We start from the raw sequence: 21233 nt of genomic DNA, 5'->3' as shown, positions 1-21233 counted from the left end.
AATTGTCTTATTTTAAAAAATAATATGAGCATTTGTGTTGTCTTTATCAGTGTTCGTAACTCAACCCAAACCTGAAACAATAGTTTGTTTTGCTCCATTTATTGGTGGCAGAATAAGTGGCATGGCTGTTTTTAGAAATGCCTCTCCTTCACCAGCAATATGAATCTATGTCTGCTGCTCTTGAAGAATTCACCCTTCTTGAGCGATTACAACAGTACTTAATAGGATAAATTATCTTTTTAGAGCAATGGGGCTCAAACTGCTGAAGAGGAGTGAAAAGGTGGGGAGGGACTAGGAACTTTAAGAGAATTATCCTTTGTAATACTGAGTATCAGTGGCGTAACACCAATGGGATGGGGGGGCGTGACGCCCCAGGCGGAGCATCGGCGGGAGCATGGCCGGACCGAGCGATGCTGCAGCAGGGGCACAGGGCGAATGCATGCCCTGGGAGTAGTTTCCCTTTGCTCCACCTCTACTGAGTATATTTTCCTTTTCCATTTCTTGCTACAAGCTTTTCAAATCCAAATCATTCATTTTGAACAGGTTCCCTGTGTTTTCTTGAAAATTAGTAAAAACCAAATTGGAATAACTTTGTAACTGAAGTTCTTCTAGGGTCTTAAATGTTTTGATGCAGTGTAAATAGAAAATTGTTAATTATTCTTTCTCTGATATAGACATGAGCAATCACAAATGTTACTAAGTCCATGTTTATTTTCCAGAAATGAATGGCAGATGCAGTCAACTTGAAGAATTCCTGTCCAGTGGAAACTCTCAATGAAAGTTTTAAACTGAAACTGAGAGATAAATATGTACTTTATTTTTATTTAAATGGTATGGACATGTGTCGAGCCTATGAAATGTTATACATTTCAATTCATGTTTCAAAAGGGCTAACATGACTATATTTTGTACAAGAATATTTTTAGGAAAGCTGTGATCCTATAGAAAGTTACACCAAAGTTACTTTTGTCTAGAAATGACAGTTGTACCAATTGACAGGGACAAAACCAGCACAAAATCTGCGGGTACTGTAGAAAATTTCGGGGTGGGGGGAAGAATGATCTTTTCTGAGGGTATTGGAAAACAGGTCCTTTCGCTTGATTTCTGCACCTTCATTCATAGGAACAGAGTCCAAGGGAAGGAATGGAACTAATTTCTTAAAGATGCTACAAAGGGAAATACCCTTGGGCTGATTCCGCGTGGGCCAAAAACAGTGGTGTGAAAATGGTGTATAAACCCATTTACACTGTTTTAAATCCTTTCACACTGTTTTCAAACCGCTGTTTTTGGCCCATGCAGAATCTGCCTTGGATAAAGAACAGGAAATTTAAAACATGTGACATGTTTTTGTTCCAGAAAGCTCTTACAGACATCAAGCCTAAGAGGATATACAGGCTAATAGACAAATAATGGTGGGTTGTTGTATCACACCTAGCATGCATTTATCAAACCTAAAATGTTCTTAAACTTTATTTAAAAGATTAACTAGTTAATATATAATCTATAAACTTATAAAACACCAGGGTATTTAAGTGGCCAGCCACATACCTGCTACATAGCTAAATTTCATGGTTTAAGTTGTTTGTTTTTTGCACTGCCTTGACTACATAGATCAATTTGGGTACATAGATCAACTGCATTAGTATGTTGTGCATGGAGAGTTATTGAATAATAAATTCAAGTTACCTCAACTCTTACATAAGTAAACTGAAGTAGCAACTTCATGGTTGGAAGTTATTCTATTTATAAATTCTCATTTTCTCATATGCATCATTTACTTCCCCATGTGCTTCCTTTGTATTTTATGTATCTGAACTCAATGTTGCAATCCGTTGAAGACGTCCTATAAAGGTTTACAAAAAAAAGTTTGCTTGAGATAGTCATTAGTTCTATTCTTGTTCTGTTGCTACATTAGCAGCATGGGGCCTTTTTATAAAATGACTGCGAAGCATTGAGCTGGAAGTGTTTGAAACTCAAAAATACCACTGTTAATTTCCTCTCATGTTCAAATGCCTTATAATTAGCTCAGAGGAAAATAGTGATGTGTGTTGATGTATAGGATACATATATTAAATATTGAAAATATGTTCAGATTTTTAGTATTACCCCTGATGAATGTACATTGTAAGATTCACACCTTTCTTTTAACTGCCCAAAATGGACAATCAGTAAGGTGCTTTCTAGAATGCATATTTTAAAATGGTTATTTTCTGAAACTGGAATGTTTAATTTTGATGTATTCCAAGAAGAATATTTCAAACATGGAAGTTGTCTCCAGGTGTCAGGAACAAATGACTTGCAGTAAACATGTATACCCAAAATACTCTGAAGAGCTTGCCACCGCTCCCAGGAGGAGAGCAACCTCACCATATGTTGACTTGTACAAGACTTGCTGTGAGCTCTTAATAGAATGGGCTGCTAGCCACGACAGTATTGATGTCTGCTTTCAGAAAGGAACTACCTTCAAATTATTTGGTAATGTTTCTCTGAATTTTCCGCACAAAGTAAAACATCAACTGCCACAGATTTAAAAGGATCTCAAATTCAGCTTTATATACACGAACTGACAGGAAGTTGATGCACTGGAAGTCGCAAAATTTTACCTAATATTTACAACGCCAAGCTGTCTTTGGAAAACACAGCACAGTGAGTACAAATATATTTCTCCATATAAGTGCTAAGATTGGTCCTTTATACGTTTAAAAATGCATTCCCCCAATTATTTTAGAAATTCCACAATAACCACAAACAAGATCTAGTAGTACTTCTGAACAAGGATTATTGTATGATAAACTTGAGTACATCTAGCTACTGTGTACTAGATATCCCATGAATATTGCATCTCCAGTTGGAGAGTTCTAAAACAGTTACCAATCAATTTTGAAATGTGCAGAAACATGAAAGTACTTTTTGGTGAAGCTCCAAAAGTCAAAAGATGGGGGGGAACACCTCTAATGGAAGTAGAACTGGATTTTAGTGGTCTGTGTGTTCTTCAGCTCTCATTGTGGCCTTCAGAGTCGCTTTGAAATGGATTCTAATTACTGGATAATTGTGTAGGTATAACTTTGTGTAGCTTGAGCATTGCTGAGGAGTGATGACAATGAAAGGCCGAATTGCAGTGCCTGTGAACAGTTTTCTCTCTTAAGGCATGATGACAAAGCTCCTGAAGCGACTCCTTTGTCTGACCTCAGCAATACTGCATGGAGTCTTGATGAATTCTGTGGTTTAAGCTCACTACTTGAGTAACAAAGTATGCATTATTATTTCTTTTCTCACAGGTGTTCTGCAACTCGTTCAGACAAGCCCGGCTGAGGTATTCACTGTACACTGTTGCTACTGATCTGCAAATCGGAATTACTGGAGCTGTTTTTACACATGCTGTATACAAAGTCAAATACTGTGGATTTAAGCCAAAGCTAAAAATAATTTTTATATCAGGCAAGATCACTTGTCTTCCTGGTGCTATATTCACTATAAAAGTTTTGATAATGTTGCATATTTTCAGAAAGTACTCTTGCCGTATAAAGTATTTCTTATGAGGCTCCTGGGGTCTCCCATCCACATATCTAAATAAGTCTGGTCTGGGTTTTCTTTTTAAAAAAAAGGGGGGGGGGCTAAATACACCAAAATCAGGTTGCCCTTATAAAGTAGCAATTTGAATAACAGATATCCATGTTCATAAGACGTTCTCTAATCATTGTGTTTTTCCCAACGCAATGAAGAGGTTACTTTACATTGACCACAAGCAGGCATTTCTCTACAAAGCCTTTTGTCAGGCCAAAGCGAAGGTCCATTTTGCACTTTAGCTGGTTCTGCGTTGACATTGAAAGAAATGAAAAATGATGTCTCAGAAGCTAAAGGACTGTTACTAGAGTTTAACACTATTATTTATCGATATTAGCCTATATAGATAAATGAATTATAAACATTCCAAGAAGTTGGTGTTTCTTCTTAGCTTTTCAGATAAAAGATGGATTATATCCTATCAACTTTTCAAATGGCAAAGGGATCATGGGATTCACTTTGGTAAAAGCTAAACAGTACAGCAACTGCAGGAAGAAAGAGAATTGGGGAAAACTAGATGATAAAGCTGGTAGGATATAACCTACAGATGCAACTTTCACAATGTGCAAGTGTTTTCTAGAGTTTAATTTCCTTAACTGTTTGCTATCACCGTCCTGATTTTTGAAAAATGTATGCATAATAAGCATCATGGGACTCTAAAAAGCCAAAATCAATCAATTCCAAGCACTGTTAATATGTATGGAGTTGCATAGTCTTTGTGTTTTTCATAGAATCACTTAATAGGTCTGAAATGTTATAGCTACAAATACCACCACTGGATTTTTTTGCTTTGCTGCAACTATTAAAACATTGTCAAGGTCAGAAAGGTGTAAAATTTTAAGTACTAAGCAAGATGTGAAATCCAAGCACGATCATTAAAACTCCCTAGAATGAGAGTTGGAAGACAAGAGAAGGGCCATCCAATCCAACCCACTGCTACGCAGGAACAATCAAAGCATTCCCAACAGGTGGCAATCTAGCCTGTTTAAACACTTCTAAAGGAGACTGCACCACTCTCCAAGGAAGTGTAATCCACTGCTGAACAGCTCTTACCATCAGGAAGTTCTCCCTAATGTTTAGGTGGAGTCTCTTTTCTTGTAGTTTGAATCCTTTATTCCCTATCCTAGTCTCTGGATCATCAGAAAACATTCTTGCTTCCTCTTCAACACAACATCCCTTCAAATATTTAAACATAGCTTTATGGCTAACCTTTTCTTTTCCATACTAAACATACCCATCTCCCTAAGGTGGACTCCACATGGGCCAAAAACAACAGTGTGAAAACAGTGTAAACTGCTGGTTTTGGCCCATGTGGAATCTGCCTAAGTTTTTCCTCATAGGGCAGAGATTTCAAACCTTTTACAATTTTTGTCACTGTTCTCTGGAGATGCTCCAGGTAGCCATCAGCCTTGAACTGTGTTGCACAGAACTGGACAAAGTATTCAAGGTATGAGAAGGTTTGTACAGCTGCTGCTGTTTCTACTGTTAGATGAATTAGGTGTAACAATAGGGTAATTTCCACAATTACAATCAAGTACATGCACAGAATTTCACATAGATTCTCCCACTGTAAAAGTAAACCTCTATTCACATATTCCCAAAGTTGGGGGGATTGCTCATATAAATAATTAGAAGGGGGCTGAAGTCACGCTACTGACCATGGGAAACGCAAACCATTTGTTCAAACTACTACTTTACCTTTGGAGTGTATCTGTAGAAGGGCTAAGGTACTTAAAACTGAACAGTGTGAATGATATGAGAACTGTTCTTCATTCTACAAAACTACATTTTAAATAATGGTTTTCTAAAGCCTTACTCCACTAATAGCTAACAGATTCCTGTGCTATCATATCACCCTTTAGCTATACTAAATGTAGAAGGTTTTACATTTGGCATTGTTTCAGAGAAACTCTTCAGGAATATTTCACTTCTCAGCAGACAATGATCACCTCAGATCTTTACATGCAAATTAACAGAAAGGGTAACTTGCGCAAAGCCTATACCTTAAATATGGTATACAGTTTTGGATTTGAAATACAAGAAATACTCCCAACAATAACAATGTCTTCCCACTGATGCTGCTTATATAACTTCCATGAGCAGTCGCTAAGAATAACTAACAAACTTAAGTTGGAAGGCTGCAAACTTTGCTGGACAAGTGATTATCTGACTAGGGGGTAAAGCAGCCTCTGAGTCAATATGGCTATTGCATGCAAACTACCTCAACCATAAACTAATGTTAAGCAGAAGCTTGTGTTGTAACGCTTGATTCAGATTCCTTATCCACCAGAAAAATCAGTATTTAATAAAGCACAAATAGCATCTTAATTGTAAGCAATAACACAATCAACTATACAAAAGTCAGAGTCATAATCCAACTACAATCTTCTCGTTTGAGTCTTATTTTGAGGTCTTTGTCTCTGAGGGATTTTCACCAGTATCCAGTGTTTTGAGTAATCGAAAAAGGCCAGCTGCTTCTCTTATCCGACTGAATTCAATACAAAAGGCCTGTACCTCTATAAATAAGTCCTGTACATTAATGATTTTATTCCGGATCAAGGACTGTAGAAAAACACAAACAAGACGTACCAACCGGTTCTGGAGGGAGAAAAAAAATAGTTATATTGTAAACAGGATTCTAATTTCACCTGACAAGCAGGTGAAGAATGAATGTGATCTTATTAGCTAAACACAATATTTAATACAGTTCAGTAAAACTTGCAGCGTCTTAACATTCTATTCAGCAAGTGATAAATGCTTTAATTTAATATTCCTGCTGGAATATCAATTTCACAGATCCAGCAGAAAGACCAAAAAACCCTCAGTTCTCCAAGGGATTTCCTAAAGCTACAAGCCCCAGTGCCTGAATAGAACTTCTAATTTAATTGTGCGTGTGTGTGTTAAGTGCCAACAAGTCATTTCTGATTTATGTCAACCTTATGAATTAACAACCTCCAAAATGTCATATTATTAATAGCCTTGCTCAGGCTTATTTAATAGGGTGGAACTGAAACCTCAAAAATCTTCAAATTCCTAAGAGCAAGGGTTGTATGTCCATGCTTCTTCAAACCCAAGATGACTATTTTTTCTGTACAATCTAAAGCCTAGCTTTTTCTGTAGCCAGGATACAATTGTTTCTCTCAAAGCATTAAACTCATAAACACTTACTTGCATGTACTTGTCCTTAATCTGCTCACAAGTAGAAATACAATTGGAGATATAAAGGTGAATAAATTCTGGAGGAAGATCAACTGCTGTTGTAAGCCTGTTGAATATATAATAGTTCATTACCCTTGGCTAGCATCCAGTTTGCCCCAGATCTGAGCAGATCATTCCAGTCCTTTCCTTGGGAGAAACCAAAGTCATGAATCTTCTTTCATAAGCTTACATATAAACAGCCTCTAAATAGTCAGCATAATATCAATCTAACCTGTATGGAATGCAAAAAATCTAGACTACTAATATGAAGGAACATCCCCTAAATTTATCTGTACACAGATGCTGTATCTCCCTCCTCCTCAAGTGAAGGGGGTTTCTACATTGAAATGCTGTTCACAAATGCAGCCATTCACTTATATGACCACTACTGAAGTAGGGACTGGACCTCCCCTTGGTGACCCCAGTATGGATACTGGGTTTTGCCCCTCTGCACTGTATCTCAGGTAGCCAATGAGCCAGTCTATACCTGCCTTTCATTTGCATATGTATTCATCCCAATTTGATTGACAAATGGCAAATGTGATGGAATCCTAGAAACCGGGTTTCCGTATCTTAAAATCAAGTTCTTTTTTATTTTTTAAAAAATGCCAAATTAGACAAGCACTTACCGATTTACAACTTCCATTGAATGAAGAGACATGTCCATGTTGACCAAGACTGAGAAATACTCTGTTATCTGACTTGACTGCATCAGTTTAAGCAGCATTTCTATAGCAACTAGAGGATTATTTTCTACCAAGTCAGGCAGTTTGGCAGGAGTGAGACCAATATGGTAAACAAGTTTGGGGTCTTTTTCCAATTCCCCAAGGAGCTGCCAAAAAAACAACAAGCCCTAAGAATTAAAAGGTACACACAGTTACCTGCTCTTGATGTGTCATTTTGTCTTTCAAGCAAAAATCTCTTGTATTCCAACAATACTGCTTCTGTAACATTCTGCAAGTAGCCTGCAAAAGCACTGTACCTTCTCTGGTTGTATCAAGAGACTTGTAGCTGGGATACCGATGTTGTCTTTCCCACATCATGCCCCTTCCTTGCCTACATGGCATGGATGCAAGCCCTTGTTCAGTTACACAAGCATGCCTAGACTACTACAATCCCTTGTGGAGGCTCTTGGATCAGATCTTCTGGCTGACGCTTAACTAGCATTTTATTCCTCCCAAAAGTCTAATCCTATGCATATTAACCTGCAGTTATCCCACCGTGTAACATAGTGTGCATTCATGTAAGGGAACTTCTAGTTAGATGGATTTTAAACAGCCCCCCAAGGGTTAAATTTAAGCCCAGAAGTTACTTTTAATCAGAAGAGAATTTCTCTAACAATTTGGATCCTTTCAACTTTGATATAGCAGCCAAGACAAACCTGGTACAGCCAGACCTAGATCAAAGATAGGTTTGATCAATCCTACACATTAGGCTTTAGTCCAGCTCAGAAAAACTTTAATTTCAAGGTAGAGCAGTTTGCCCTGAAGGGCCCCATCAGAATCCTTTAATCACCACCTATTGTTCAATCACTATCTTGCTGACTCACGCACCCTGTTTTATTAGCTATGCCCCAAGATGATTAACTATAATATGCGGGTGGTAGTTTGCAAGACAGCCATAGCTCTGTGAGAAGGAGAATCGCAATTAACGAAGGCTGGGGGGGGGGGGGGGGGGCAAGAGGCAAGGAAGTTCAGTAACAAGGGAAATAAGCCAGAGCACTAGTCTCTGTTCCTCTTGTTACAGGACTTTGCTTGAGATACGACTTTAAAAGGCAAAAGCAGTCATGAAAGGAGGGGGGGGGGAAGAGTTATCTTGTATAGTACCTTGTTCTCTGTATAACTGTTCAGTAAGACTCCTCAATGTCAGTATATTTGCTCACTTGAGAGTTTGAAATATGCTACAGACACCTCCCTACACACTCCAATTAACGGGAGAAAATACATTAATAGACAAACTAGCTAACCGACGTACATACCTGTGTTTGCTGTGGCGATGACAAAGGGCTTTTGAAAGCTTTGGCCATGATGCGCTTGATCTCCACTCCAGCACTATTTTTCACACACATTGATTTGTCCCATTGAATTGCATGATCTGGCTCTATAGGATTTAGCCAAGCTAGTTCATCCTCACAAATGTGGAGTGGAGGTGGTGGCCGGATAAATTCAGGCCGAAAGTGACCTGAAAAATATCCACAACCACAAACATTCAAAAGAAATTACAAAGAAAATTTCATCAAAATCCACCACGCTACGAATTTCAAAGACTAGTGACATTTTAGAGCTCATGGGATGGGACATAAACTATTCTAGTCATTTCCATGTAATCATTCAGAACACATATTGAAATCCTGAGCATATTGTCAGTTTCTGTGCTCAATTATAACCATAATGTATAATGGAAAGAAATGAGGAAAGAATCCATCTTCCAGTACCTTTCAAAATAATGGATAAAGTAGCATAAAATGCACACAGTCATTTTATATGTTCAACAGAATGCTCAGCTTAAAACAAAATCCTGACGGAGAAACAGGGACATGAGAAAATAGAGTAAAATCTATTCAGAAATTTATATAAACCAGAGTGCTATATATAAAATAAGAGGGAGAAACCTAGAAGTAACTAAGAGCTGGCCAAGTTTGTTTTCTCTCTCCTTAGCATAGGTATCAAACTCGCAGCCTTCCAGATGTTATGGACTACAGTTCCCATCACAGGGAATGATGGGAACTGTAGTCCATAACATCTGGAGGGCCGTGAGTTTGACACCTGTGCCTTATAGGTAATTAAGGTCTGAGTATGGATTGACTCTATAAAGCAAGACACAGCCCTCAATCATGCAAGGATGTTAACAATCAGACATTCTGAAGGACATTAATTTATAGGATTGCCCAAAATTGGAAGCGATTTGACAGCAGTTACACAAACATGCCCAAGGGCATAAACCCTCACAGAACCCTTGATCTTAGCCTAAAGGGTCAAATCATAGAGCGGACAACTGCGCAGGGAAAGAGAGAAAACAACCTCTTTCCATTTTCCTGATTGTAAATTGTAAACCATACTTTAGGTCCCCACTGAGAAGAAAAACAGGATCTAACTAAATGTTGCAAATTATTTTCATCACAGGAACTGAAATAAAACTAATGAACACATACCTCCGGATCCTAAGAAACTTCAATTTACCACAGACCTTGACAGCAGTGTTCCTTTTATAACTTTTTGTACCGTGAACAGACTATGCATACAGTGCTCTGAGGCATCACCTGCTTCTGTGCTAGGGCTTGGGTGTTCATGAAGGACACAGACTACAAACTTTGCCTGCAAGTGTTAAACTTCTTTTCAACCAATCCTAATACTGCTCTGAACACGGCAATATAGCTTCTGCACTGTAATTCAAGTGGTTTTAGTTTCAGCACTAACAAAACGAACATAAAGAGGAAAAAACACAACTGATTATATGGGTATTAAGTTCTAAATGGATGAAATTTTTTTAAAAAATTGCATACTTTCAATAGGAGGCTTTGGTCCACTCACTAGAGCCTCAGTGATCTGCGTGGCAACAGAGCTGTCAAATCCAGAATTGGAAGAATCCGGGTCAGGGTCACTGAGGATACTTGGGAAACTAGCTTTACTCTGTGTTGGCAGTTCAGACTGTCGTTCTGGGGAGAAAAATGATTCAGCTCAATTTCAATGAACACAAAATCATGAGAAAAATTAGAAGCAATCTGTCCTCTGACTAACTGCAGAAAAGGACAGGAGAAATTGAAATGCCCCCTTGCAAGGGTGAGATCAATAAGTCTCCTTCCTGCCTTCAGCCTCAGAGGGGTGTGATTTCCCACTTTTTAACTGCCCGAGTATCATGATCTCCCCTCCCTCTTTAAAGACAGATTTAAAACCATTAATTCTGACCAACCATTAATTCTGACCAACAAGGCTTAGTCAACATGAATGGAGTCATAACTCAGTCTTTGGAGATTTGGATTAAAACAGACATGAATTTTTGATCAGAGATTTTTACCACCTTAAGCTAAATTAAATTACTTGGAAGCACTTCAAATTCATTTTAATAGAGCACTCTTTAGGTTATGAGGTTGGGATGAGAAAGAATAAAGGCATGTGCTGCGCTTGGGTCATCAAAGAGGCTTGCCTGTGACTGTCACAAACACAGGGAAAATGGAAGCCCTGGGTTGTCAAACTGAAGATTTAATTATCAAATTAAGCATTCTAAATATTAAGTAGTATTTCAAAAGCTCACTGTCTATAAAAAGAATGAGACAGTATTGTGTCAAAGTTGATTTTAGAAAGGTCAGGTATTTTCCTAACATAAGCACATTTCACAAATAACATGGCTTACATCTTCCTATGCAGACAAATCATCTTAACAATGTGTTTAATTTTAACAGGATTACACTAAATTAAAAACATTGCTTGGGATAAATAGAGAACTTAGTCTAAAGCTGAGATCAAAATTTGGCAATAACACGGGGCAACATCTCTCAATCAGGCATGTAAAGTTCAGTGTGAAGTCAATTATATTTCCAAAGCTCCATCATGATGGCAAGGATAAAAATATGACCCTCCATAAGAACAAGCCAGCTGGATCAGACCAAAGTCCATCTAGTCCAGCTCTCTGCTACTCGCAGTGGCCCACCAGGTGCCTTGGGGAGCTCACAGGTAGGATGTGAACGCAATGACCTTCTGCGGCTGTTGCTCCCTATCACCTGGTCTGTTGAGGCATTTGCAATCTCAGATCAAGGAGGATCAAGATTGGTAGCCATAAATCGACTTCTCCTCCATAAATCTGTCCAAGCCCCTTTTAAAGCTATCCAGGTTAGTGGCCATCACCACCTCCTGTGGCAGCATATTCCAAACACCAATCACACGGGAAGGTGCTCCAGTCCCTCAATCATCCTTGTTGCCCTTCTCTGCACTTTTTCTATCTCCTCAATATCCTTTTTGAGATGCGGCAACCAGAACTGGACACAGTACTCCAAATTTAACAGAGGGTAGTGAGAGCCGTAATTATGGAATCCTAGCTCTTATCTAAAGCAATAATGTATTTAGAAAGCATGAAACGCACAGTACTTTAACATTTGAGTGAACTCGTGCTAGGAGTCCAAGAGGCAAAAACCTTTCTGGGAGAACATAATATGCCTTTGTAATTTGTGGCTTTAATGCAGGGGAAAACTGAAGACATTTTTAAAAGGCAGAGAAATACTGAAGGGGGGGGGGGGAGAGCTCCATGCTATTCAAAAGAAAATTGCTGGAGATGCTTTGTGGAGCGAAATTTTCCCCTCATTTGTCAATTCCAGGAAGTTTCCTTTGATTACAGAGAGAGTGTTCTAAAAAACAGTTATTCAACTGTGGGCCAGTTATCTTTAATCAAAGCAATCTTGTTTCAGATAAACAGTTTGTACTTAAAAGATCTTTGCCAGAATGCTTTTTTCCATAAGCAACGGATGACAAATTTGGCAGGCAAGCTTTACAGTGAAAAACTACAAAACACACCATCTCAATCCTCGTAAGAACACTCTTCAGGCGCTAAGAATACTGTACAAAAGATTACTAACATGTTGACCCCAATATATATGTACTAAAGACGAAAGACTACAAAACTCACTGGAGCTTACATTATATGACCATGCTTAGGATTTCTAAACAGTACTTCTCAGAATCAGTATTCCAAGAAATCTGAAATCATAAGATGTAATCTATTTTGTAAGCATGAAAGATCAGATGAATTGACAGCCTACTTCAAAGATAATTTTTGTATGGTGAGGAAGCTAATGTATACATGAAAATTCAGTACAATTTACCTGTATGGAATAGATGTCCTGCAAGCAAACACAAATACTGATTGGGGAATTCTATTCCACCTGTCTTCCTTATATGACTCCTCCATTTTATCTCCAATAACGTTAAGGCCTACCTGTGGTGTTAATTAAGGTTCCATTGCACTACCCCAATAAACTTTCTATTCTGGAAGAAATCCAGTCTCATTTCTGAACCTCCTTGGCATATTCAAAACAGGATAACTTTAAAAGCTCCAGCCATCAATACGATGCATTTAAAAATTCTGTCCATATATACAGAAGTTTTTATATCAACATCTGTATTAACAGATACTTTCCATTTTACATGAGATCAAAGCTATTACCCTCATGCAGCCTTGGAAAGTTACTAAAAGCTCTCATGTTACAGTATAATTCACCAAGCATCCTCTTGGAAGTACAGATAAAAAGGACACCGTCACTGTTCCATTCTCATGCAAGTCAAGCTAAAATTTTGTAGGAGTTGAACTGTAGTTGCATCTATTGGAGTACACTCTCAATGATAAAGCTGTAATCTAGGGCAGAAATACCTGGCAGCAAGTCCTACAATGTGATTTGAATATCGGTAGGCTGTGAAGTGCAATAGGGATGAGTAGGATAGAAACTGTAAACACAGTAGAGCATACAATAAATGTCCACAAGTTCACTTCTTATACAAAAACACAGACCTATCATATACCTCAAGTCTATTGGAAGAATATCACATTTTTCTTAGTGCTCAAAGGACATGTTTTGGAATGGAGAGGAACAGTTAAATACTTGTGGGATAAATAGTTAAATATACAGAGACTATAAATAAAATTATTTATAAAAATTGTGTTATTTAATATAAAGAAATAGTAAAATTATGAGGTAAACATGAGATGATTTTATTTCTGTAAGAGAAGCAAAGTTATAAAGTTGGTCTCTGAGCATAAACTAAGCAGCATAGCTAATTCCTGGTTACTGAGGTGTTTCTTCCTCTGAGCTTTCAACGGCATCTCTTATTTGTATGCAACAGAAGGACTAAAAATGTATCACTACTGATTAGTCAAACTATTCAACCACTTTCTTTGGCCTGTACCATTAAAACCAACAAAACGAGGGCTTCAGACAAACTGAACTCTGGACCTCCAGATGTTCATGGACTACAATTCCCATCAACCCCTACCAGAATAATGCTGAGTTGGATACCCCTGGTTTACCAGATGCTAGTGGAGGCAATAAAAAGGTGAAAAGAGAATATCAGAAGAATATCCAACTGAAGGACCAAACCCGTCACCTAGCAAGTGGAAATGAGAGGAAGAGAAACTTAAAGTGTCCTCTAAGAAAGTGTACCTATTCCAACATCTTCGGTAAGTAGTCCTGGCCAGGAAAAATTTCTATTTTATACATGTAACAGGATCTTCAAGATACAAATCAAATGAAAGAAGACAAGAAGGAAGACTTCAGAGCGAGAAAGTCTTTGTAAGTGCTACCTCAGGGTTCAGGCTAAAGAAAGGGAAATTTCGTATCTAAATTCTATTAGGGGAGAGCATGCACAGGGATTCGTACCTTCATCACCACCTACTACAATAACAGTGACACTGAACAGAAGAACATATAATATTGAACACTTGATCTGTAGTACATTTCAAAATAGGTATTCTTTTAAAATCTCTTCATCTTAGTTTCTGTCTAGCTTATCAGTACAATTAAGATAAATTTTAGAATGTGTTTTATATTTACACATAATTGGCAGTAGTAAACAATGCAACAGACAAAAATACATAACACCCTATTCTTCTCATAGGGAAATTGTTGCGTCAAGTTAAAAAATAAACTTCCAAATGAAATACTTTTCTTTGTTGCACTGATGAATGCCATGTGACACTGGTTGTTCAAATGTATTTTTTAAAAGATCTGAGGGTTACACATTCCTTGTTATGGAATCCCAGCAACAAAATATTCCCATAAACCTCCCCCCGCCCTTAAAGGTATGGCAAGATATATGACAATCCATTATATTAGCATATATTAGCCCACACCTGAAGTAAAATGTGACTAGAAAGTCTGCAAAAAGGCTTGCAGACTTCATTGTGTTAATTGTTCATGAGTGATATATTACGCCAATAAGGCTCATGAGGTAAACTGAATTTTCAGATGTTTTAGGAGAGGCACTTTTGTGGTTTGCTCCCTAGATATTCAGAGTCATAACTTTGTTTTAAATGGAAAAATATCTCAACAGCAGCTCAGTGTTAGAATTAAAGGGTCAAAGAATTAAAAGCACTCCTCGTACACTCTTATAGAGCTTCATAAAAGTTAAATGAAAGGGCCAATTGCACATGCGATCCTTACAAATGAAGAATACAGTGATGTAGGCTTTCTGGAAGACTATAAATCAGAAAATGTTCTGGAAAATTTCACAGTATACTAAATAAAGGACAGACGGAGCAAACAGTAATTTTTAAAAGTACCCCATGGAAATTTTATGTCCTAACGGTAACCAATACTTTACTTGTGTTTTTCCTAAAAATATTTTTCAGTTAAACTGCAAAGTTAAATGTTATATTCAAACGATTTCAGACAAAGTTTTACTAGAATAAAACTGGCAAAAATATAAATGTATCATAGCACAAGAGTGCTAAACATGTGGCCCTGGTCCCGATCCGGCCCCTTGAGAAAGCTTATCAGACCTGCAAGTCAATTGAGGCACCCGCCCCTCATGAAATCTAGACTGGCAAGCCTCCTGTAGATTTGCCAGTAGAGGCAGCTACCCCCTCCTCGTGCCACTCCCAACTCCCAATCTAACCTGGTGAGCCAGTGTCCCCCCCCCCCCATGATAATATGGACTGTTAAGGTCACTGCAGACTCACCAGCAGAGGAAGCCACTCCCCCAGTGCTGATCTGGGCTGGTGAGCTGGCTGTGGGCTCGCCAGCTGTGGCAGCCAGCACCCCCCCCCCTCCAGTGCCGACCATTTCTGCCAGTGCCATTCTGGGCTGGCAAGCCTGCTGCAGCATTGTTAGCTGTAGCAGCCACCACACCCCAATGGTGACCACCCTCCCTAGTGCCATTATGGCCTGGCAAGTCACCGCCCGCCATGTCAATCTGGACTGGCGAGCCTGCTGCAGGTTCACCAGCTGAGGCAGCCACACATACCAAGCCAAGTGCCGACCACTTCTTCCCGTGCAATTCTGGACTGGCGAGTCTGCTGTAGCCTTGCCAGCTATAGCAGCCAGCCCCCCTCCCACCATCTGACAGGCAGCCAATCCCCAGCTCTCAATCTGATCTGGTGACCCAACCCACCTCAGTGACAATCTGGGCTGTTAAGCCCACTGCAGACTAACCAGATAAGGCAGACATTCCCTCAGCAGCAATCTGGGCTGGCGAGCCTGTTGGGCGTTCGCCAGTCAAGGCAGTAATACCCTGTTTCCCCTAATATAAGACATCCCCAAAAAATAAGAAATAGTAGAGGTTTTGCTGAAGTGCGAAATATAAGGCATCCCCCGAAAGTAAGACATAGCAAAGTTTTTGTTTGGAAGCATGCCCAACGAACAGAACACAGGAAAAAAGAGACATCCCCTGAAAATAAGACATAGCACATCTTTGGGAGCAAAATTTAATATAAGACACTGTCTTATATTCGGGGAAACACGGTACTGCCCCACCCCCCTTCCCCAAGCCACATGTATGTCATATCCAGCCCTTGTAATAAATGAGTTCAGCACCCCAGATATGGTGTGAACTTGTTCCGTATTGTTTACATTTAAGAAAAAATCAAGGGCATGTGGCCATGCCCCACCCACCCTAGTGGAGGGAGAGGGAGGGATGGTATGCAAGGGAAGGGGCAGGAGGGTGGGGAGGAAGGGAGGGGTGGCATGCAAGGGAGGGGCAGGAGGGAGGGGTGGCATGCAAGGGAGGGGAGGAAGGGGGAGGAGTTCACACACTAACACATCCATCCTAAGTAGAGTTACTCTATGAAATCAACAGGCCAAAGACTGGAGGCACTCTTCATAGTATTGCAGTGAAATTTTAGCATACCACACACACTGTTATGCATGCTAGCAAAGTCTCAGCATAGAAAGAACTGTTGCTGTACTCATTTATCCTTAAGGCATCACTTTGCCATTTTCCCCATGCAGAACAAGGACACTGTCCATTTTTCTCTCTTTCCCCCCTAGGTGGCAGTCTGCAGTCAACAAAGGAAGAGACCAGAGAAAAAGCTGCTGCGAACTGGAAAAAGAATTATTTTTAACCCCTATAAGGTCCAAAGAACTGTCTCCTTAGAAGCTATTAAAAGGGAATACAGGGTGTGATGGATTCCAGGACTATGCTAAAGTGTAACTGAGCAGAGCCAACCTGAATATAAAGAATTAACCATACCCTGTTTCCCCGAAAATAAGACATCCCTTGAAAATAAGACATAGTAGAGGTTTTGCTGAAGTGCTAAATATAAAGCATCCCCCGAAAGTAAGACATAGCAAAGCTTTTGTTTGGAAGCATGCCCGTCAAACAGAACACCAGAGCATGTAACTGTGGAGCAGAAAAATAAGACATCCCCTGAAAATAAGACATAGTGCATCTTGGGGAGCAAAAATTAATATAAGACACTGTCTTATTTTCGGGGAAACACAGTAGAAGAATAAGAGATTGCTTCAGATCGGCTGGAGGAGAAAGTGCCAGTTAATCAGTGGGTAGTTAATTTAGACAAGGGGTCTGCAATCTGTGACTCTCCAGATGTTCATGGAGTACAATTCCCATCAGCCCCTGCCAGCATAGCCAATTGGCCATGTTGGCAGGGGCTGATGGGAATTGTAGTCCATGAACATCTGGAGAGCCATAGGTTGCAGACCCCTGATTTAGACAGAAAAGACAGTTGAAAGAGAGTTTTGGAGAGGAAGCAGGTGAGTGAGCAACTCTGTACTCTTGGTAGAAATCTTTGCTTTCTGAGAGGATTATCAGACAAACATGGCCAGTCTGATTTGTGTTCTCTTGTTGCACTTTAACACAAATATATACAGGGATATTGGTTATCTTTGGGAAAGATATGCTGAAGGGAAGAGGCAGTGATGCTTCTAATTCAGTCAGTACCCAACAAGGGCAGGGATTCTTCTGAGGGACAGAAGGGAAATTCATGATCATAATTGGTGTGAAAAAGGAACAATCATATGGTAGAATTTCCTTAGTCTGGTGCCAGGTCAAACTGCTAAGATTTACCTCAGGGTAAATGAATGTTCCCAAGCCATCTAGAGGTGAAGGCATTCTAATAATTCTAGTATCAGGAGGTACACAGACCTAACTGGAATTATAAATTTCCAAGGAAAAATTACAGTACTTAAAGCTTTCTTTAAATTAAGTTACTTGTAACCTCTTACCAGAAACTGCAAAATGTGTCCAAATCTTGTAGGGATATATAAACGGGAAAGCAACATCACTCTGTAAATAACTGCCTGATTTTGAACCTTATGTGTTTTCTCTTTGTGACAAAACCAAAGTAGTTTTAATAAATTTTGCTAGTTCCTTTTTAAACTGTTCAAAAGCCTCTGGTGCCAAATCATTTCAGAGAAGGAATAATGTGTGGAAATACTCTACACTTTCAGGAAGGATACTTAGGGCTGAGTGAGAAAATCCCAATTTATTTAATATATATATGTTAAGGGTGGGACAATATTTGTATGCCTATATTACTTCACTTACACACCACACTCATAAAGGAAGGGCTACTCAGTTCTTGAGGGAACACACTGATTACCTTCTGGAGGGAAAAATTTCCTCAGGGCATCTGGGCCATCACACCAGAGCCTTTTGAATAGGAACTAGAAAAATGTATTAAAACTAAGTTGTGTGTCATTGTCTCACAAGCATACATTGTATAAAAGGAACATGTTCAGATCAAGCACTTTCTGCAAACACCTACTGAATAGTACATGTTAGCTAGTAGATAGGAAAGAGAAGCCATTCATTTCACACAGACAGTGCAAACAAACTTCATATTTCATTCTGGAGCACCCAGATCCTCTTACCTGCTAAAGCCAGCTGAAGACCACTTATATCCACTGACTGGCCCATATTTCCTACATCCATTGAGGCAATCTGTCGTGGAGTTTTTTTAAAGAGCTCTCTAGGTGGGGCCAACATCAGCTGGGAAAGGAAGAACTTTTCTGGTAGTGTTATTGGTGGCAGAAAACCTGGACACAGCAATTTTATACTCTTAGATAGATTCAACATTTCACATGGCAAATATTTTATTTATATATTCAAATTTCTATACCACTTCTCCCCTTTCCAGGACATGCAAACATGAAATTGATATAATTTAGCATGGACACTGCACTAATCAGCAACATAAAGAAAGAAATTTCAGAGGGTAGCATTGTTGGTCTGCGGTTCAACAGCTAGACTCAAGTCCATTAGCACCTAAGAGATGAACTAGATTTTGGGGGTATAAGTTTTTGAGAGTCAAAGTTCCCGTCATCAGATATGAAGTTTCTGCTTTATATTACGCAAAGTACAACTATTTACCTGAGTGGTCAGCATAAAGGAAGTTGGGAATTTTTTTCTGAACTTTTCCCACCACTATCCTAAGATTTTTAAAGGGACATTAAAAAACCCATTTCTGGTATTAACATTAAAAACATTAATCATCCTTCCTACATCGACTCACAATTCTTTAAAAAACAGATATTCCCATTTTATAGACTGAAAACTGAGATGAACCATATACATTTCTCCTGAAACACAGTTCATATCATAGTATGTCTTAAAGTAACATTACTCTGCTAGTTGTAGACCTGTGAACAGAACTAATACAGTCATAGCCTATGAACTTACTGGTGGCTTGGAGGCCTTTTGATGTGAATTGGTCATACATGTAAACTTACTGCATATACAAATGCTGCAGATTCATCTACATTTCACTCTATATAGCTATCATGCAATCAGCACACACCCCTCAAATCCTGCAAATACTTATTGGTCTCTCCAAAGTGTATTTAACCTTAGAAACATAAACAAAGTAGTAATCTAAGAAGCTCACTCAAGTACCTTTCAGAACATGTTTTACTTGATTTTCTATCAGAGAACATGCATAGGCAGTAAAGAATAAAGACCAACTAATGTATGTATGGTCTTAGCCTGGAAAAAAACAAGTTAAAGCCCACACATTACATCATATATTCTTTTCCCTACAAAACAGAAATATAAGGTTCTGGTAAGTCACATGCAAAATTGCCTAGTTTTCAATCTCAGTCTGGAATACAAGGCTTAGCATGGCACAAGTCATGAAAGCATCCCTTATTTCCCTCTACACACAAGGCAGACATAGTTTTTCTATCACTGTGTAAGAACAACCAGGCACCCCAGAATAAAAGATTCCTCAATATCTGCTTGCACAAAACAGTTTAAAGAAGGAAAAGCAGCAGCAGTAGTAGTAGTTTGGATTTATATCCCACCTTTCTCTCCTATAAGGAGACTCAAGGTGGCTTACAAGCTCTTTTTTCCTTCCTCTCCCCGTAACAGACACCTTGTGAGGTAGGTGGGGCTGAGAGAGTTCCAAAGAACTGTGACTAGCCCAAGGTCACCCAGCAGGAATGTAGGAGTGCAGAAACACATCTGGTTCACCAGATAAGCCTCCGCCACTCAGGTGGAGGAGTGGGGAATCAAACCCGGTTCTCCAGATTAGAATCCTAACCACTACAGCATGCTGGCTGCTCCTAACCACTACAGAATGCTGGCTTGATACTATACCACCTTTAACAGATTAATCAGTGAACACTATAAGAGGCCAGAAATACATCAACCAAATCCAAAGAGGCCAGCAATACACCATAAAACATGTCATGTGTGGGAAATATGGGGCATCAAAGTTACAACTGAGCAATCTAGCATGGTTTAAAGATCTTTTAAAGGTGTGTGGGGATGGGATGCAATTTATCTCGACAAAGGGCTAAAACAGGGAAGGTACTCAAGAAGCCTTCTTCTCTTTGCAATACCGGGGTTCAGTACCTGAGAGCGGGGGTCTCTCGCTGTCCTCTCCCCCTCCACTAGCCGGGCCGGAGCCGACGTTAGAGGAGGCGCGCTCGGGGGGCGCTGGGTTCAGGAGGTGCGCGAAAATGGCGGCGAAGGGGTTGGCAGCCAGGGGCTCGGTGCGGTACATCTCCCACAGCAGGTAGAGAGCAGTGAGGCGCTGCGGGGGGCTGGGCAAAAGGTCGGGCTGCTGGAGGAGTAGCACCAAGACGGAGCCCACGCGGAAGTGCTCGGCCTTGCCGAAATAGTGGTGGAAGGCGGTGGAGAGGCCCTCAAAGGTGCTTCCTCCGGCATCCTCGGACACGATACTCAACAGGCTCGACAGCTCCTTCGGGGAAAGGCTCATCTTGTCCTCCAGTTGCGGCGGCGACGCCTCGCTTCTGCTGGGACTGGGACGGCCGCCGCCGGGAATCGAACCGGCAAACTCCGCCGTATTGCCAGCGTCGGAACTGATGCTAGCCCCGCCCCCGAGCATTCAGCGCCTCCGCGCGCGCACGTTCCCAGTTCCTACCGATGCAACTTCTACTGATGCGGCCGTATTACTTCATCTTTCCGCGCGCGCATGCTTCAATAACTTGTTGCCCGTTAGCGCATGCGCACGGTAGCCTTTTCCCCCACCTCCTTCCAGCTGCTGCTGCAGCTCCTAGTTGCGCGTCTTCA

The 21233-nt window shown here is 40.0% G+C and overlaps 2 protein-coding genes and 1 non-coding gene across 5 annotated transcripts in view; 2 read left to right on the top strand and 1 right to left on the bottom strand.

Moving 5' to 3' along the window:
- The window catches only part of RNF149 (ring finger protein 149), a 21456-nt gene extending 14725 nt beyond the window's left edge, over window positions 1-6731 (top strand). Inside the window, exons 7-8 of one of the 2 annotated variants that reach the window (XR_007244312.1) lie at window positions 720-2646; window positions 3279-6731. Coding sequence is in view for 1 of the 2 variants with exons in the window: in XM_048494379.1 (XP_048350336.1) it covers window positions 720-778 (59 nt within the window). In the remaining variant the exon portion in view is untranslated. Of the gene's footprint in view, window positions 1-719 lie in introns of both variants that reach the window. The other variant, XM_048494379.1, reaches the window with a different exon arrangement.
- On the top strand, window positions 3084-3192 carry LOC125432232. Its single transcript, XR_007244421.1, has one exon. It is a non-coding gene; the product is annotated as a small nucleolar RNA SNORD89 (small nucleolar RNA).
- CNOT11 (CCR4-NOT transcription complex subunit 11) lies at window positions 5849-21233 on the bottom strand. 2 transcript variants are annotated; one of them, XM_048494377.1, is made up of 7 exons: window positions 20553-21226; window positions 18572-18736; window positions 10265-10417; window positions 8741-8943; window positions 7392-7594; window positions 6733-6829; window positions 5849-6162 (listed from the first exon to the last, which is right to left on the bottom strand). In XM_048494377.1, exons 1-7 carry the CDS (start codon window positions 21046-21048, stop codon window positions 5965-5967), a joined length of 1515 nt encoding a protein of 504 aa, XP_048350334.1. In that variant the 5' UTR covers window positions 21049-21226; the 3' UTR covers window positions 5849-5964. The 2 variants fall into 2 exon arrangements, with proteins under 2 accessions (XP_048350334.1, XP_048350335.1); XM_048494378.1 differs by lacking the exon at window positions 5849-6162 and having other exon boundaries at window positions 6779-6909; window positions 20553-21233.

The sequence above is a fragment of the Sphaerodactylus townsendi genome, linkage group LG04 (assembly GCF_021028975.2).
Source record: "Sphaerodactylus townsendi isolate TG3544 linkage group LG04, MPM_Stown_v2.3, whole genome shotgun sequence".
Classification (NCBI taxonomy): Eukaryota; Metazoa; Chordata; class Lepidosauria; order Squamata; family Sphaerodactylidae; genus Sphaerodactylus; species Sphaerodactylus townsendi.
Note: the sequence above shows the minus strand (reverse complement) of the source record. Positions and strands in the feature narration are given on the sequence as shown.